The 19,709-nt window shown below is 40.1% G+C and overlaps 1 protein-coding gene across 1 annotated transcript; it reads left to right on the forward strand.

The window, feature by feature from the left end:
• Nucleotides 1–5,421: 5,421 nt before the first annotated feature.
• On the forward strand, nucleotides 5,422–18,128 carry CCDC196 (coiled-coil domain containing 196). Its single transcript, XM_029236319.1, has 10 exons — nucleotides 5,422–5,471; nucleotides 5,576–5,728; nucleotides 7,015–7,111; nucleotides 8,143–8,193; nucleotides 9,920–9,997; nucleotides 10,200–10,283; nucleotides 10,807–10,866; nucleotides 11,236–11,377; nucleotides 17,769–17,839; nucleotides 18,009–18,128. The coding sequence occupies exons 1-10, from the start codon at nucleotides 5,422–5,424 to the stop codon at nucleotides 18,126–18,128; spliced, it is 906 nt and encodes a 301-aa protein (XP_029092152.1).
• Nucleotides 18,129–19,709: the final 1,581 nt, after the last annotated feature.

Here is a 19,709-nt window from a genome sequence, read left to right on the forward strand (position 1 = left end):
TGCCAATGCAGGGGACATGGGTTCGAGCCCTGGTCTGGCAAAACACCACATGCCGCGGTGCAACTAAGCCTGTGCTCCACAACTACTGAGCCCACAAGCCACAGCTACTGAAGCCCCTGTGCCTAGAGCCCATGCTCCGCAACAAGAGAAGCCACCGCAATGAGAAGCCTGCGCACTGCAACAAAGAGTAGCCCCTGCTCGCCGCAACTAGAGAAAAGCCCACATGCAGCAATGAAGACCCAAAAACAGCCAATAAATAAATAAATAAATAATTCTTTTTAAAAAAACAATTTTTTTTGCATTTTCTCCTTGAACTCAAATTTCCATCCCATTTCCCCCACAGAATTTTATTCAAATGCAATGTATTTTATGCTTGAAGTCTTTTTTTATCACCCTATCATTCCTCTCTGCAAAATATGCATGCACATTGAAATTTTATTTTTTATTTCATGTGACATTAAGTTTCTAAATGTTAAAATTTCTTCAGAATTGCATTAGCATTATAATTATTAGTAAGTAGTACACATTGACAAAAAATAGACATTTTCATAATAATTTTTAATTATAATGAATTATTTTAGAAATGCTTGTATTAATTTGATGGGTAGACTGTTTCCCCCTTATTTAATTCTTCTATTAATAGGTGAATATTATTTATGGCTAGAATAAGACAGACTTCAGCATCAATTTTATTCATAGTTTTTGCTTTACATAAAATACTCACTTAGAAAAATCGTTTACACAAAGTAAATAGGACTGGAAGGTGTTTTGTTATAGCAGTCTCAGGTCTTTGAAATCCTTCTGAATTATAAGCCAAAACCCATATAAAAGTGTGATTAGGAAAGGGGAGATAGGAAAAGCCACCAAGGGGCATTTTCAGGCAGATCCACTTCAGTAAAAGAGTACTTATGGAAACCGAGGATCCAGCAAGATCCCCTGAAAACTACCCTTGTTTCCACATTTCTTAAAAAGTCTTTGTGAAAGTTCAAATACCTCAGTTTGAAGACCATTGTACTAAGTATCTGGACACATTGAGAGAATACTTTCAAAAAGTCCTCAACAATAACAGAGAGTTTAAGAGTTCCAAAATTTAATCTCCATCTTCTTAACTACCCGGATTCACTCCAAATGTAGGTGCACTCTAGCCTGGGACAGCTATAGCACAGATTAAAGTGAAGCAGACCACAAAACAGTCATAACAGACAACACAGGGAGATGTGGGAGATCTTCAAGAGCCTACAATTTTTGCTATTATGATTTTGCCAGCACATCTCTCCTTATTTTAGTTAATGGAATTCTTAAAATCTCCTCAGGGGCTGAACTGGCTCTGGGTCAGAAAGGACCAGAAGGTCCTCATGTTTCTTCGCTGAGGAATTCTGTAATTTTATTGCTACAACCAAGGCTGAGTGTGAGGAGGATAGGAAAACTTTTTTTTTTTTCTTTAATATGAAAATAATTGTCTCTACTCTTGGAGACCTGGCTTAATTAAACTAATCTGATTTTCTACTGGTAAAACTAACAAAAATGCTATTGCTCTGAGTTCTCTAATTATAGAACAATGACACTTTCTCTTAACAGATACTAAAATCAAATGCTATAATGTTGGATGAGGTCGTTGTGAATAGCTTGTTATAAGGTCTATTTTGAGGTATCACATGAATTTCGGTGAATATTATGCAGTGACAGGAAGAAACAGAAAGCTTACTGCAGAAAAAAGAATTATGAATTGTTACTAAAATTTATCTAATCAGTGATGAGGTTCTACAAGTTATTTCATAAGAAGTATGTTTGCTAACCATAACCTCCTGTTCTTCCATCCCAAACTCCTTAAATTCAACCCCTTCTCGATTTCCCCTCTCAGCTACCCCCTTCTTCATTTTTTTCCCTGCATCACCTGAATGAGATGATCAGCCTTTTGATACTCTCACCAGTGCTCTCAGTATCCTTACTCCCTTGAACTTCTGCACATCCATTCTGCCAAGTCGCAGCTCAGAATCGAACAACCATCTGCTCTCTCTACTACTGCTTCTAGTTTGCCAAGTACTGCTGGAGAAATTGCATGACTGCTGATTCATGCCATGGCAGATCAGCAATTCCCAGATTACCTTGACCCTTAGCACTACTTGGCAATCCTTTCACTCTTGCGTGGTTGGCTTCCTTTCCCACTGCTCAAGTGCTATTCCAAACCTCAAGTTGTTACTCTTCCAAAGTTTCCTACCATGCTTCCTATCAACAGATGACCTAAACGTCTACTTCAGGAAAAATTAGTGTTCAACTTCCTTCCTTTCCACTTCTAATGTTCATCTATATCTTCACCCTCCCTACCTCTGTCCCAGAGATAATGTAGTATGTCAATTATCCCCTTTCAAAACTGGGGGGTTTGGGGGTTTTTGGGGGGAGTTTTAAGCTCTTAAAGTCTGTGTACATTATTACAAGGCAAATATTCTTCTTAGAAGTCATATTCCAAGTTGAAGAAAGAGGCATCAGAATGTTAGGAAATTAAAGGTGCTGATTGGCTATAGAAAAGAGCACATCAGAATAGCAAGTGTTCTACTTTCAATCATTCCCAACCAAGGACAGAAGGGAAGGTGAGTTGGGATTCTGCATGTGCATTTAAAGTTTTAAAATTCTAACATAATTCTGCCAACCAAATGTCACAACAAGAAATTTAAAGAGGTCATGCTTCAGTGATCAATGCCATTTTTGTTCTCTATTTGCTACCACCTGCCACGTCTGCAGTCTAAAAAGCCACAACTAATAATTAGTCCACCTTGTTCCTTCTCTTAACTGTGTGGAGTTCGCTCACATTCTTTCAATCCAAACTTTTCATGGAAAATCCTAGGGCAACCAATGTGAATTACATTATGTTTCACCTGATATGGCTATTCTAATGTAATGTCATATTACACTAGCTATCATATAAAAATTACAAGTGACATATATATGCTTTAGAAAAAGTATTTGTAGAGACTGCCTAAAGAGAAGTTTTGCTGTAGAAGATACTTTATATACCCTTAAAGTGTATATAATTTGGGGAGTTTTCTCTTTCCAAAAATGAATACAAAATTATGAATACCAAATGAGGTCCAGGGCCCTTTGGGAGAGGTCTGTGAAAATGAAGGGCTCTGAAGCTTAAGCTTCATTGGGATAATATAAATCAGCTTTTTTGTATTTGACCTCTTACTTAGGACATTAAACAATACCTAAACCCAAACCATCCAAAAATTCACTAAAATGTAAATACCTGACATGAGCCAAGAACTTCACATATTGTATTTCATTCTTACAACACACCTTTTAATTTACCATTCTCGTTTTTATAAAAGTGGAAACTGGGACTTAGAGAATATAGTTTGCTCACAGTCAGCCCACTTCTCACAGCAAAGCTGAGATTCAAACAAAGATCCCGACAAACTAAATCTTGTGTTATTTTCACTGCAATACTCTGCCTTTAAGGTTTCCCAAAAGACAAAAGGTTTAAGTCATTTTGGAGAATGCCCCTAGAAAATCCCTGAAAAGTCTCAGTTAATACTTGAAATTAACATGACAATTCACATTTGAGAACATCATTAAAAACATTGCCCTAGGGACTTCCCTGGTGGTCCAGTGGCTAAGGCTCTGCGCTCCCAATGCAGGGGGCCTGGGTTCGATCCCTAGTCGGGGAACTAGATGCCACATGCCGCAACTAAAAGATCCTGCATGCAGCAACTAAAAGATCCCGCATGTCACAACTAAAGATCCTGTGCGCTGCAACGAAGATCCTGAAACTAGGACCCAGTGCAGCCAAATAAATAAATATTTTTTTAAAAAAAATATTGTCCTAAAACTGTGTGTAAAGAGCATAAAAGGGAATCCCCTAGCAGTCCAGTGGTTAGGACTCCATCATGCTTTCACTGCATGGGCCCAAGTTTGATCCCTGGTCAGGGAACTAAGATCCCACAATCCACGCAACATGGCCAAAAAAAAAAAAAAAAAAAGAACATAAAGAAACAAATGTATAACTCTTACAGTTATCTTCTGATCACTAAGTGAATAGTTGAAGATGGGAGATTTTAGGGTCTAGGAGAAACGTGATTCTAATAAGGAGAGGAAAATGGAGGCAAAATCAGAATCTGGAGGTAAGTCTAGAATTACAGCCTCTCAGGAAGGAACTTGGCTATGAAATGACATACTGATGGTATGATCTTTTACAAATTATATCTTCTTGTTTCATGTCTGGTATAATTCTACCTTGCCATTGTGATATATCACGTTTTAAAGATAGGAAAGTAGGGGCTTCCCTGGTGGCACAGTGGTTAAGAATCCACCTGCCAACGCAGGGGACACAGGTTTGAGCCCTGGTCTGGGAAGATCCCACATGCTGTGGAGCAACTAAGCCCGTGGGCCATAACTACTGAGCCTGCGTGCCACAACTACTTAAGCCCACATTCTACAGCCCATGCTCTGCAACAAGAGAAGCCACCGCAATAAGGAGCCCGCACACCGCAACGAAGAGTAGCCCCCACTTGTCGCAACTGGAGAAAGCCCACGAGCAGCAACGAAGACCCAACACAGACAAAAATAAATAAAATTTTTTTAAAAAGATAGGAAAGTAATGACAATTGGCTCATGTATTATATTACTCAATATTATACCCATACCTGTATTTGTCAGTTTGGCCTCTATTTTTTTTTCTTTTTTTGTTGTACGCGGGCCTCTCACTGCTGTGGCCTCTCCTGTTGCCGAGCACAGGCTCCAGATGCGCAGGCTCAGCGGCCATGGCCCATGGGCCCAGCCGCTCCGCGGCATGTGGGATCTTCCCGGACCGGGGCACAAACCCGTGTCCCCTGCATCGGCAAGCGGACTCTCAACCACTGTGCCACCAGGGAAGCCCTGGCCTCTATTTTTTTTAAAAGTATCCTAGAGGTATCCCCTCCTCCTCCTAAGTCTCCCAGAGGCAGATGCTTTGTCTTTATCTTTTCCTTATTCACAGAATCCAGTGCTGTGCCCTACATATAGTAGGCATTCCATGGAGGTCAATTGCCATGGAAGATGGTGTTGATGAGTTATTTTTGACAAGCCATCATTTTCTAACACAATAGGAATTCCATGATATAGATGTGTTATGATTCTACCCTACTCAGTCAAAACCTTCAGAATAAAACTTTTGGCATTGGTTAAAGCTAAGGCAAGAACTGCTCAGATGTAGTTAGTAGTATTTTCAGTCAACAAGCTGTCTCTGATGTTGGAGTTATTTAAAAGACCTGTTAAATCTGTGGTCTTAGTGCCATTGTGACCTCAACCTGTAGCTAAAAATCTGTCCAATGAAACAGGAGTTTCAAGAACAGCAGCACAAAAATGATGACTTAAATGAATGGAACAAGAAGGCACATATTTTCAAGAAGACCTTTCTTATTCTTAGAGTAGAAGCTTTCCTTCAAGATGACAAGTGCTTCAAACTCTCCAGGATCTTACTTATCTTCCAAGACAAGGTGAGTCTTTGACGGAAGATGCCAAGTGGTAACTATCCAGGAACGAAAAGAGGGTCTCTGTTATTAGCCTGGGCTGAAGGCAAATATAGTGTCTCTTCGCACAGAAGTCCAAAAATAGATGACAACTACTTGAAGGAGTTGAGTGAGGACTTAAAACTAAGGAAGCAGGAACTGCTAGAGATGCTAAAACCTCTAGAAGATAAGAACAAGCTGTTATTCCAGAAGTTGATGTCTAACTTGGAGGAAAGACAAAGAAGGTAAGTGTTCCCTTCTCAGGATTTCCTAGAAGGGGAAAGGCAAGAGAACTTTAATCCATAGGATTTAGCAAAGGTTATTTACATTTTTTAAAAGGTTTAGACCTTCAGCTATAGTAAATTAAAAGAATGTAACCACAAAATCAGGGTGACAAGGAATCCTTCTTCTTTTAGTAGAATTAAATATAACTCAGCTCATCTCACAGGGCTACAGTTATTACTTTTCTTCCCAAGAAACTGTTAAGAGACTTTACTATCCTCAATCCATCATGGTCACACAGATAGCTCCTCATTCATGTTTGTGGAATCACTTTAGGATAAATGACTCTGTTCTTCCATTGCCACACAGTGAAATGGTAATCATTTCTGAGCATCAGAGTCCTCTGGATTATGGTCTGGCCTTACTAAATGTACTAGGCAGTTGAGGTCTTAACTCTTTGCTAGGGCACTCACAGTTCTTGGGATCCACCAACTCTCTTTTTCCTTTCTAGTTTCAGAGAATCTCACCTTAATGTGTCTACCTTCATTCTCTACCCTACCGTAAAGCTTTCAGGGAGCTCAGACTTTTGGAGAGCAAAAGCCAGGCAGAAAGTTGTTGTAGTCAAGCACCAGCTGTTTACAACCGAGAAACTCAGCCCTCTCAGGGCAAGAGAACACAAAGGCTTGCTTCTTTGCTTATAAATAGAGAGGGAAAAGCACAAAGAGCATAAGCATAAGTTAATTAATACCTTTAAAGAATATCCTCTCTTACAGTCATAGATTGGATATTTGGATTTTATCAGAAACTTCTTGATGGCCTGATTCTCTAGAGGCTACCATAAGGATATGAGTGGATTCTCCAACTAACTCAAATGTTTTTATGTGGAGAAGTAAAGTAGGGGAGATGAACAGAGATGGGGGTAGGGAATAGTTCTGAGATTTATCCTTAAGACAAGAGGTTCTTCAACCTCCTTCTTCACAGAGGCAAAAAAAGTCCCTTTCTACCCCAAAAGTCATATAACAAAACTTTCTTCTGAAGGGGTGGAGAGGAGTCTCACTAGGTGTTGGACACCTAAGTTCTGAGCCTTACAGAGCACAGAATTCGTTATAGAGCACATACCTAAGGCAAACGTCAATTAGGAATGAAATTGTCTTTTTGAGACCTTCTATGTCTAGAAGGACTTCCATAAATCTTGTGATTTCAGCCCCTATCTCCCTCTCATGGTAGAGCAGTTTCTGACTGGTCATGGAATATTAATATTTCTTTTTAGGAAGTATTATGTTTTGTGATATCTCTGTCTTCTTTCTAGTCTGCAGATCATGAGGCAGATCATGGCAGGGAAGGGGAATGGTGAATCCTCAGTCATTGAGCTCATTAAGGAAGCAGAAGAGATGAAGCAGAATCTGGTAAGAGGTTGGTGGGCACTCCAGGGAATGGCCTTCTGAACAGGGCTCTCAATTCCATTGCTGTCAGACAGAGTGCTCATCTCTAGCATTGGTGCTCCAACACTCATAGGTCCTTGATCTTGAAAAGTCCTGGGTGAACCAAAGGGAGTCAGGTGAAATGTCGGGAAGAATAAGAACTAGCTAGCAAAAATTCTATTTTTTTGACTTTTGAAAAATTTTTCATCTAAAGGTTAATGCATACAAGCATATTAACCCCTCACATTTCAGAAGAAATAGAAAATAACCAAAGTAAAAGAAAGGAAAGAGTTTGGTCTGAGAGATTCTTTCAAGATTTTTAAAAATTAACAATATAGGACTTCCCTGGTGGCACAGTGGTTAAGAATCCACCTGCCAACGCAGGGGACACGGGTTCGAGCCCTGGTCTGGGAAGATCCCACATGCCGCAGAGCAACTAAGCCCATGCGCCACAGCTACTGAACCTGTGCTCTAGAGCCCCCGAGCCACAACTACTGAAGCCCGCGCACCTAGAGCCTGTGCTCCGCAACAAAGAGAAGCCACCACAATGAGAAGCCCGCGCACCGCAATGAAGTGTAGCCCCTGCTCTCAGCAACTAGAGAAAGCTTTTGCGCAGCAACAAAGAACCAACACAGCCAAAAATAAATAAATATAAATAAATTTATTTTAAAAAATTAACAACATAAAAGATCTTAAAAATTAAAAATTAGTGGTCTAAGCCCCAAAGGAACTGCCATATGATCAGAACATCTTACGTGTTTCAAGTGTGAGAAACTCACTACTATATTGATATACCACAATTACCATAATTAAAGTTACTATTCCAAATTGTTATTATTTTTTATCATCATCAATCTCATCTCTCATGTTCCTGGGTTTGGGGCTAGGCCCATTTATTGCCTTCCTCTGTGGTTTACTATGCCCCTTCCCCTTAGTCCCCCTATTAATAATTTCTTCCAACTTTAATGACTAGACAAACACATATTTCTATTTGTTTGCTTTTTCCTCTCCACCAGGAAAGGAAGAACAAGATGCTTCGGAAGGAAATGGAGATGCTATGGAACAAGGTATGTGTGCCTCTAAGGATCTCTTGAAAGTATCTGTCTTACAAACCAGAATGCAAAGAAGCTTCCCTTTTTTCTGGTCTACATCCTCATTTTTCATGTCTCTGTTTCCACCCATGCCTCATTCCAATTCATTCTCTGATCTTATTTAAAACAATCAAATAATGTCACTCTCCTTAGGAAAACACTTTACAGCCATTCCAGGTATAGTCTGGCTCTTGCCTACCTTTCTAGTCTCCTCTCATAGAAGTCCTCCCCTCCCACACCGGTCTCCACATGCCAAGACCTTTCCTTTCTAAAGACTTTTGCTTTTGCTTTATCCCTGGGCTTTGTAACGCTATTTTCTTATAGTTGGCTCATTCTCATCCTTCAGGTCTCCGCTTAAATGTCACCTCCTCAGGGAAGCCCTCCTTATTCACTCCACCTGAAAAAGGACATCACCCCCACACACACACCTTTCCTATTATACAATTCTGTTCATGTCTTCCATAGCACTTTTTATAATATAAGCTCACTATTTTTTAAATTTTATTGTGTTATTATTATTTGTTTCTTATCTCCCTGCCCGGTTCTGGAATACATGCTTCTCCAGTATCTTGATTGCTTTGTTCATCTTGGGATCCCTAGCATGTAGCACAATGCTTGACACATAGTAGACAATCAATAAATGTAAGTTGAATGAATGAATACCTGATTCTAATTCCCCTTTGACTTTGCAATAATCACAGCATTGTTTAATATAAAAATATTTTGCTGGGAAACCAAGCAGGGGTAGAAATAAAAATTTTTGCTGGGAAATAAAATAAAAAATAAATTAAATTAAATAAATAAATTAAATTTTTTTGCTGGGGAACCAAGCAGGGGTAGAAATTCCTTTGTGGACTAAGGCTTTGGGATCCAAGTGCTTTTTCACAAATTATGAGACCTGAATAGCAGATTGTCTTGTGATATAAACAGGTGTGAGTGTGATCGCTGACTGCTTTTTCCATCTCACCTTTCCACAGATAATTAGGATACTATCAAGCCCTGCATCTTGTACTGAGATCTGCTCCTAGTTCTTAGTGGCAGCTACAAATCAATTCTATGAGTTGTGAGAAGTTTTAGTTTCTGAGTTCTTGAGTCTTAGTGATAGGAAATATGCCAGCATCATTCCTCTATCAAAATCCAGTTTCTCCAGAGCTCCCAAAAGACTTTGTATAAGGGATGTCCATATACCTGAGCTTGTGATTGACTTTCCCTCCCCATACTTTTAGACAATGAGAAATAGAGAGACAAGATCGTATGTCTAGTGGTTAAGAAGACAGACTTCAGAGTCCAAGAGATCTGGTTCAAATTCTAGCTCCGTACTTTCCTACCTGAGTCACCCTAAACAAATGACTTAACCTCTCTAAGACTCAGTTTTCTTATCTATAAAAGTAAAAATAGTCCTGTGAGGATTAAATGAGAACATTTGTAATGTAGTAGAGTAAATAAGTAATTGTAGTAAGTAGCTTACAGTAGTGATTGACATATAATAAAGGTTCAGTTAATAGTTTTTATTATTATAAGTTTCACTCAAAAGACCAGATGGAAGGGCTCATTCCATTCTGAACCTCCTTTGGTAGTACACTTTTCATATCAGGCCCTGAGAGTTTTCTGACTGGCAGGAACCAAAAGACCTGACATTGGCTTTCCACTTCCCTCATGAAGTCCCAGTAATTTAAAGCTTTGCCAAAATGTCTCTCTACAGACATTCATCACAGAAGAACTCAGTGATCAACAAAAAGCACTGCAGATAAAGAACAAAGCAGACTTACAGGACAGAAAGGCAAGTGGACTGCATGGTGCTCAGAATTTCAAAGTTGTTGATGTCACACAGATGGCAACAGCCCGTTGAGAATCAGGACTGATTAGGGTAGAGAGATAGGAAGGATCTGGGCCTTAAGGGTATATTGGATTTACTGTCTGCTAAGACATTGCATTTCTTTCCTGGGACCTCCTTTTCCTTTAGCTCTCTTCTTTCTTCCCAGGCTCCCCAAACCCCCTCATCATCTAGGAAGACCAAGAATGAACTGGAGACATTGTGTGCAGAGGAAGTGAAGGAAATAAGGAAGGTAGTATGATCTTTCTGAAAGTAGTGGCTTTTAGAGCTGATAGATTAGAAATCTTTAATGTAGCAATAATCTGCCTAAGTGTGCTCCTGAACTGATACAAAATTTTATAGGAGATCTGGTTCCCTTGGGGTATTACATCTGAGTCAGTGACACGGCAAGTTTCTGGTAAATCATGATAGCTAGAGCAAAGTGGGAAAATCTGTACCAATAATGACAACTTTGAAATAGCTATGTGATGTCAAAACACTTGTTAATTTGTTTTTGAACATTTATTTAGAGATATTATGCTTGTATCTAATCTTCCTGCAGCCAACTCATTGATAGAAAACATCCTGTTCTTTTAGCTTTTAGCTTTTGGAGAGTGGGATGTACAGGTGATGCCAATTAAGAGGACTGCAGTTGAAACCAATATATTAGTGAATCTATGACACCATAATTTTGCTATAAAGTCTTTGCAGCATATTGAGAAAACTGATTTCTGATCTCAATTTACTTTGTCACCAGAGGCTCTTTCTTCCACCAGGAAAAGCAACAGAGGAAAATGGAATGGGTCAGGTATCAGGAACAAGCTAACTTCATTCAGGTACTAAGTCTTCCAAGGCTGGACACAGGGTACAATTTCATTCATGCAATATAGAGGCTTCTAGTTTCCTAATGGTAAACCTGATCCTCTCATCTGGATTACCAATTGTCATGCTAAAAGCAATGTTTTGTGGGAAGATGACTGAAGAGACCTATCTCCAGCTTCACCTTGAGTATAGCACTTTTTCCCTATGATCTTGATTTTGTCCTATTTGAAATGGGGGGAAAAATCACACATAATTTCTGCCCACTTTTAAAGACTGAGCATGATAGGTTCATTTTTAAACTTCTGAGTTAAAAGGATTCAGGTAATAGTGGATTTAGAGAAGTCAATACTATATGAGTAGTTTTGAAAAATGTTCTCTTATAGAATGACTTCAATGGCAAAGTGATTGCGCTGAGAATTGAAGCCTTGAAGAACTACCAGAAGCCCAATGATCTGAAGTTATCACTGTACATACAGCAGAATTTTGAGCCAAAGCAAGCATTTTTTAATCTTCATGGGTCCCGAGGTAGGTGGAGTATCATAGGTACACAATTTGAGGTTTGTTTGGTTTTACATTGGAGATCCCATTACCTGTAAAGCGATAACACAATACCTGGCACACAGTAAGTTAGTTAGCGGTGTTATAAAAAATGTTTTCACTATCATCAGCATTATTATTACACTGAAACTCTTATATCAAGATAAGGATTCCTCTAGAGGAAATAAAATTTTCCTTTGTAAAGACTGAGTAATATATTGTGTGCTTAGCATATGTAGTTGATACATAGTTGACACCTGATAAAATATCAGTTTTCTCCTCACCTCGTCCCCTTTCTTAGGAAGTAGAGTAGTTTGATCTCACAAATCTTATTGGAATAGACTCTGCTACTTCAGAATAGAAGGCCAAAGAGACATCCAACAATGGTTGTGAGTTTCACCAATCCAGATATTCCTCTGGGAGTTTCACCATTTCCCCACCCCAAAGGATTTATGGCATCATTAGAGGAAATCATATAGCTTATCATAAAAAAATAAAGGAATGGTTTTCTTAGGGACAGGAAGAAAGGGCTCTTAAATTTTCATGGATCTATGAATCTGAACTCTGTAATTTAAAAAAGAGACATGCAATAAGAAATCATGGCTAAGGGATGCCAATGTGTTATCAGTATTAATATGTATGTCTCTAATTTCTTCTCAATCATATTCTATAAGGGCTTGAATAACTTATAAAATCACACACAGCATGAAGATCAAATAAACAGATGACTAAATCAAGGCAAAGGGAAAATAAGTTGAAGCCAGGTAAATACATAAAAATGTGTAGTGAAAGTACCATACAGTTGGTACAGGTAGGCTTCAGTCTTGGTTATGAATTTCCCCGAAAAAGAAACATGAATTTATGGTGTCCACAAAATAAAAATAAACCAAGTTCTCAGAAGAAACACAGCTTTTACTGGTACTGAAATGAGAGAGAAATTTCTCTTCCAGGTCCTCATCAGGGGAACAGGACACTCTATGTGTGTCATAGTAGCTAATGTCCTCAAAAATATTTCTAAAATAAATTCAGAATCTAAATTTCCTAGGCTGTTTCTTATCTGTTCCTTGGCACAATCTGATAAGAAATTATTGATGTGAACTTTTTTTTTTTTTTTTTTTGGCGGTACGCGAGTCTCTCACTGTTACGGCCTCTCCCGTTGCGGAGCACAGGCTCCGGACGCGCAGGCTCACGGGCCCAGCCGCTCTGCGGCATGTGGGATCTTCCCGGACCGGGGCATGAACCCGTGTCCTCTGCATTGGCAGGCGGACTCTCAACCACTGCGCCACCAGGGAAGCCCCTGATGTGAACTTTTTTAAAAGTGATGGATCAGCTCAAGATGATTTGGTCCAGGTCCATAGCACTCTGTTGGTCTGACTTGATCCATATTTAAAATTTAGAAAATCTGGATGATTGGAGGAACTACCTATGCTTCAGCCAGTGTTCCATTCATGTCTCTCTTTTAACTGTTGTTCTGATAAGAATTGGAAAGCAGAAAGCTTGAGGTTTTCTTCTCCAATAAGAACCTGGAATACAACCAGAAGGTATAAAGTCATTAAGATGCAAATTAAAAAGATAGAGGAGGGGAGGGTTATGAGGGCGAGAGATCCACGTCTTATTTCATTTAAAATTAGCTGAAAGTCATCTCAAGGGATCCATAGAGTAAGGAGCCAAAAATCTTTTCACTCTGGATTCAAATCAAGCCAAGAAAATAAATAGTGAAAGATTCCATTCAGCGTGATCACCGCGGAAGATATTTTTTCCCTTGCTTGCAGAACACTGAATCTCTGAACTCTGAACTAGAACAGCCCACAGATCAACATCCTCTTTTCTCTTCTCTCCTCTAATGCTTCTGGAGTATTAAGCGATAGGACACTAAACTGTTCAGTTACCACTAGTGCACGTAGCTACAGGCATGCGTGACCCATTGCTTGTGTGTTATTGACTGCACATGCATTGAGCACGGATTGTAGACCAGTTTCATTTTCTAATACACACATATACAAAAGCTCTGAGTTTGTCTGAGCCCAAGTGGATATGAAATTTAAGTCTTAGATTTTGGTTTTATTGACCTATTTATAACCTAGTGTTTAATTATTGAAAAGAAAACAAAAGAAATATTAGTTTTCTTCGTAGAGGGATTTTTAAAGTAGTTATATTAAGATATTATTACCAACAGTAATATGCGTTGTAAACGAAAAACAGATGTAGTTTTCTATAATAGAAAGTAAACATAATAAGTATACTGAGAACAAAATTTTAGTATTCTAACACAGTGCTGAACCCTAAGACCTGTTTTATCTTTATTAGGAAGTGAGATCAGCAAGATGTAGAGAGTTTTAAAGAAAACCAGCACCAAACTGAAACTCTTCTCCTTGATGCCATCAAGGTGTCAAGTTTGAAAGAATCAAAAAAGGAATAATTTTCTCACTGTGATTTATAGTATTTAATGCTGTGTTCCAGCACCTCCTAAATTTATTGCAGTTGCCTCCTAAAATCATCTCACCATCAAATTTTGGGAAATAGCAATTTACTGGGAAAAGCACTGGATTTAGAGTCAGATATATGAGTTGCAGGCCTTACTCTGAGGCTAACCATTTAGATGTCCTGGACCAGTCATTTTGTTTCAGTGTTTTTCTTTATCTAAAGCAACCATAACATATTATAGAGCATGTTGAAAACATGGTTTTGTGTAACCCTCACAATGACTCTATGGGGTAGGTATTATAGAACAAGAAACTAGTTCAGAGAAGCCAGGCTTCTGACTGCATATCCAAAGTTCACCTCCTAAAATATGCTATAAAGTGACAGTGTTCCAGTATGCGATTTCTTATGACTCTTCCACAACTAAAGGCTATGATTTGAATTCAAGCTTATCACTTGTTTAATGTATAATCCTCCCAATAAAGAATCATACCCCCAACATTAATTTGTTCAGTAACAAAAGAAATACTACTTCCAAAAGGGGTTGACAGATTTGTAATTCTTCATTTAGCCCAGTAGGTGGCACCAATCACATCCAGGCCTTTAGTCCATAAACAGTGGTAATTCAGGAACCTGCAGGGAGCCATCAGTCTTCTATTGCCCTTAGGACAAAATGTGCTACATTTATGTATCAAATGAAAAAATTAAAAGATCTCTTGGTGTTTTCTGCCATGCTTTGTGACACTGAGGTGTATTACTGGCAGCCTTGATTATCCCGTATTAAATTCAGCATTCTGCTGCAAAATCTGTACCTATTATTCCACTCCGTGAACTTTCAGCAGCACCTGCTGGAGTGTATTCAGCCATCAGGAGGAGTAATGCTAAAGTGAAGCAAAGGTTGAAGCTGGGGAGAATGGAACAGTGTCCTCCATTCCAAAAACAGCCACTGTCCCGCCCTCCACAATCCCTAATACTGTTTGTTTTTTTTCTACCACAGATAAATCAGGCGATCAGGACAAGGAATTAAAAAATCAGGCAATTGCGCAAGGTGGGGACCTTTTGAAGTTTAAGTACTTAGTAGTGTTCCTGGATAATGTTCCTTTTCCTCTAGTTTCAAAAGAATTGAATTTCACAGATCTGTCTTAAAGGATTGAATGTAATTTTGGACACACCTTCCAGTAAATCAGGGTACAGGCCCTTCTGCTATAGGCATTTCCAAGTAGAGGGAGGGTTATCGCACTGCTCCTCGCCAAGAATTCCTCCTCCCACATCGATTGTCCTGTGTGCTGGTTGGCTGCATTGCAGTGGTGTGATCTGTTTGGTTGGCAAAATATAATCCTGGGGCTTCCCTGGTGGCGCAGTGGTTGAGAGTCCGCCTGCCAATGCAGGGGACACGGGTTCGTGCCCCGGTCCGGGAAGATCCCACGTGCCGCGGAGCAGCTGGGCCCGTGAGCCAGGGCCGCTGAGCCTGCGCGTCCGGAGGCTGTGCTCCGCAACGGGAGAGGCCACAATAAGTGAGAGGCCCGCGTACCGCCAAAAAAAAAAAAATATATATATATATATATAATCCTGTGTTAATACTGACTTTGTAACACTTCAAGCAATCCCTACGTGCAAATTCCCTTGAGGCCCAGGTTGTATGTATCATTAGCCAGGTCAGTCTCATCGGTTTAGCATACTTCATCACCTAGTCTTATAGAAAAATATTTTACAGCCACGGTGAAGTCTTTCCAGAGACGGGTCGCATTTGAAGGGATTTACTTCCAGACCAGTATAAAATTAGTTTGACCCAGAGTGTACGGCAGCCCTACCCAGAATTCTGTAGAGTCAAGAGAGCAGTTCTTGGCCTTTGGCAGTCACCTATCTTAGAGCGCACAGGCACGAAGCAATCTTTAAATTCAGCTGTTTCCCATCACATCTGCCGGTATTTAAAGAAGAGGTTTATCTTCCATAATAATAGAACTGGTGATAAGACACTTGATTCTGACAGCCTTGCTCTTCTCTCCTCCCCTATCCCACCCCCAAACGCCCACCCCAACTCTTAGCATTTCCTTGAGCTCTTTTAAGAAGCTGAAGGTTGCATGTGAATATTTTGCTACACTTATAAATTCAGATGAAAGCCCAGTGCAGTGGGAAATGAATACTCTTGAGACCTTATTTATTCTATAACTCCCTCTGTTCTGAAACCAAGTCATTCTCCCCAGCTTCAACCTTTGCTTCACTTTAGTATTACTCCTCCTGATGGCTGAATACACTCCAGCAGGTGCTGCTGAAAGGAAAATAGTAGTGTTAGGCTAAAATTCTGAAAGGCAGGGGCGGAAACCCACAGCTGGCTCCAATCTGAGTCCTTGATAAATAACATTGCCCTCAAATACAGGCTTTTTCAAGCCTTGCAGCAACTTGAACCTTTTGAATGTCAGCCTTCGGTTCATGGTATTAGTAGGTCATGAAGTTAACTTTTTATTTATTTATTTATTTATTTATTTATTTTTAATTGTATTGGGTCTTTGTTGCTGCGTGCAGACTTTCTCCAGTTGCAGGCAGTGGGGGCTACTCTTCGTTGCGGTGCACAGGCTTCTCATTGCGGTGGCTTCTCTTGTTGTGGAGCACAGGCTCTAGGTGTGCAGGTTTCAGTAGTTGTGGCACGCGGGCTCAGTGGTTGTGGCACATGGGCATAGTTGCTCCACGGCATGTGGGATCTTCCCGGACCAGGGATAGAACCCGTGTCCCCTGCGTTGGCAGGTGGATTCTTAACCACTATGCCACCAGGGAAGTCCGAAGTTAATTTCTAAACTAGCTCATTCTTTCACTTCTTATAAAACTCCACAGAAGTCCAGGGGAGAAAAAAAGTCTTCTTTCCTAAATATAAATTTTGAAGGTTGAAAAAAAAGTAAACTGTACCTGTATTGATATTATGATTATTTCAGTGAGTGACAATATATTCTAAACTTTTTTGCATCACACAATCAGGAGAGCAGAAGGTTGTCTAGGATTAGGTTGTCATACTTAGGTAATAGAAAGAAGATCCCCAGTTAAGTTTGAATTGCAGATAAACAATAAATGTTGAGTTTAAATATGTCCCAACTATTGCATGGGACATACATATACTAAAAATTATTTGGTGTTTATTGAAATTCAAATTTAACCGGGTGTCCTATATTTTAGTCTGGCAGCCCTCGCCTAGGACTGACTCACCACAGAGCCTATTTAGCACCCTACAATTCTCCCTCTTTCCCTTTTTATTCTCTCCCTTTCTCTCTGTCTGTGCCTTTCTCTCTGCCTCCTCTTTCTCATCCCAACCCCCACCTTCATCTTTTGTTTGTTCTCCGCTGTCCACAGTTAGCCATTTTTGTGGAATGTGTGTCTGGGTTACCAGAGGGTGTGCAGATATGTGCATGATTTATCATCTCATTTCTTCATTTAAAAGTTGTATTGGAAGCACACTTTGTAGGCTCTCAAATAAAATTGTTTTTACTTGATGTAATCTTCAAACGATTTTTTTGTCCTGTGGGACATGAGCTCTCAACAGAAAAAAAAGGTTTGCCAGGGCTTCCCTGGTGGCGCAGTGGTTGAGAGTCCGCCTGCCGATGCAGGGGACACGGGTGCGTGCCCCGGCCCGGGAAGATCCCACATGCCGCGGAGCGGCTGGGCCCGTAAGCCATGGCCGCTGAGCCTGCGTGTCCGGAGCCTATACTCCACAACGGGAGAGGCCACAACAGTGAGAGGCCCACGTACCCACCCCCCCCAAAAAAAGAAGGTTTGCCACTTCAACTTTAAAAACATTGTTTGATGAAGTTATTTTCTAAAACAACAATTAGAAAATCCACATCAATGCTAATACCAGAGTCAGTCCTACAATGATATGGTACTATGATGAATGCTAATAGCCTTGCAACTCAAAATAAAACTAGGTTTTTTACTCAAAGAAAGCTCTCATTTTCCTAATTTTCCCCATCAGGTACCATGGACACTGCAACTATGAGCAGAGCAACTACTGGCAAAAGTGAATCTAATGCGAAAATTACTTTGGTTTTCGAAATCATTTCAAAGGCTTGAATAGATAGTGGGTGTAGAATTTTGGAATGCATTTGTTAATATTTTTAGTATTCTAATTTAATATTTTTAGAGGATTTGCAAAGTGAGTGCCAGGACACTTGGTGCTTTAGCTGTCATTTTTTTCTGTTTTTTCCTGTCTTAGAGAATTCTGGGCGCAAAGACCTACACAGAACAACAAGGAGCTAAAGGAAGTCAGTTTGATGAAGGAAGAGGAAGGCTCTTTTTTCTGAGGTCAAGGCCAGAAGAAGCGCTGAAGGATTAGAAAGCTTTCACTCCCTTTGCTTTGGACAGATTTAAAGACTAGGTACAGCCATTTGTGTTAATTAAAATCTCTCAAACCTTCGTTTTAGTGCTATTTCCACTCTCTCTCCCCTCCACAATCGGTGGAAATACTAGTTAGATGCTTGGCCTTAAGCATGTCAGGAATTTAGTCATTTAGGGATTGTAAACAGCCTCTGATTATTTTGATAGCTTTTGATTTTTGAAATGACTAGATTCAAACCACACTGTATGTTGTTAACAAGTCCATAAAAATCTGTTCTCTCCACCTCTGAAGTGTTTAGTTCTGAGCAGATCCTCCACTAGCAAATGAGCAAAAGTAGTTACAAAATAAGGAAATAATACTCCATAGACTCCTCTTACTCTTTCACCCACCACACCCATCTGCCCTGTTGATACTGCCTCCTCGTTATCTATTCCTTGAATATCTTCTGCCTTCCCAGTGCCACTGTTTTAGTTCAGGCTCTCTTTCCTGCCTTGATTACCACACCCTCTTTTAACTAGTTTCCCTGATTCCAGCCCCTCTAATCCATCTTCCCCAGTACCACTGAAACTATCTTTTCGAAAGGAGAAATGAGATCATGTCACGTCCCTACTGATTTCCCCTTGACTTCAGTATAAAGTCCAAACTCCTTCACAAAACACATAAAGATCTGCCTCCTGCCTACATCCCCAATCTCATCTTTCACTGTAACCCCCTTCCCTCATACATCTACAGTGAGCTGCGCAGAACTAGTTGCAGTTCCCCTGATTCACCATGAGTTCTGTTATATCCATGCCTTTGCACAAAGCTGTTCCTCTGTCTGAAAAATTCTTCTCCTCTTGTCTGCTTGACTGTTGCCTATTTGACCTAAGGGCCAAGTTTGGTGCCTTTCTACTATCCCAGTAATTCTCAATCCTAGTTGTGTATCAGAATATCCTTGGGAGCTTTTAAAAACACCAATTCACTAAGCCTCTCTCCAGATCATGTAAATTATGATCTCTGAGGGACTTCTCTGGTGGCGCAGTGGTTAAGAATCCGCCTGCCAATGCAGGGGACGCAGGTTCAATCCCTTGTCCGGGAAGATCCCACATGCCATGGAGCAACTAAGCCCATGCACCACAACTACTGAGCCTGCACTCTAGGGCCTGCAAGCCACAACTACTGAAGCCCGTGTGCTGCAACTACTGAAGCCCACGTGCCTAGAGCCTGTGCTCTGCAACAAGAGAAGCCACTGCAATGAGAAGCCCACCCACACACCGCAGCGAAGAGTAGCCCCAGCTCACCACAACCATAGAAAGCCCGCTTGCAGCAATGGAGACCCAATGCAGCCAAAAATAAATAAAATTTTTAAAAAAAATTATGATCTCTGAGAGAGAGGGTAAAAGCACATGTATTTTTTAAAAAGGTCCCCAGGAAATTCTTACGTGAAGCCAGGTTTCAGAATCATTGTTCAGGCTACCTTACGTCTACCATAGCACTTAGCGAACTATCTTGCAATTGTTTATTTACCCAGCTATTAATCTCCCTTACCAAACTGTGAGCTCTTTGAGACCCAGGACTGTGTCTTCTTCATCTTTTCAT

Source organism: Monodon monoceros, unplaced genomic scaffold, assembly GCF_005190385.1.
Source record: "Monodon monoceros isolate NGI ecotype Baffin Bay Population unplaced genomic scaffold, NGI_Narwhal_1 Super_Scaffold_21, whole genome shotgun sequence".
In the NCBI taxonomy this organism is placed as follows: domain Eukaryota; kingdom Metazoa; phylum Chordata; class Mammalia; order Artiodactyla; family Monodontidae; genus Monodon; species Monodon monoceros.

Excerpts from the sequence above, each read along its gene's own strand:
- CCDC196 (XM_029236319.1), top strand. The coding sequence starts at position 5,422 with ATGACAAGTGCTTCAAACTCTCCAGGATCTTACTTATCTTCCAAGACA. Across the intron at positions 7,112-8,142 it reads AAGAGATGAAGCAGAATCTG|GAAAGGAAGAACAAGATGCT; the intron begins GTAAGAGGTTGG and ends CCTCTCCACCAG. Across the intron at positions 10,867-11,235 it reads AACAAGCTAACTTCATTCAG|AATGACTTCAATGGCAAAGT; the intron begins GTACTAAGTCTT and ends GTTCTCTTATAG.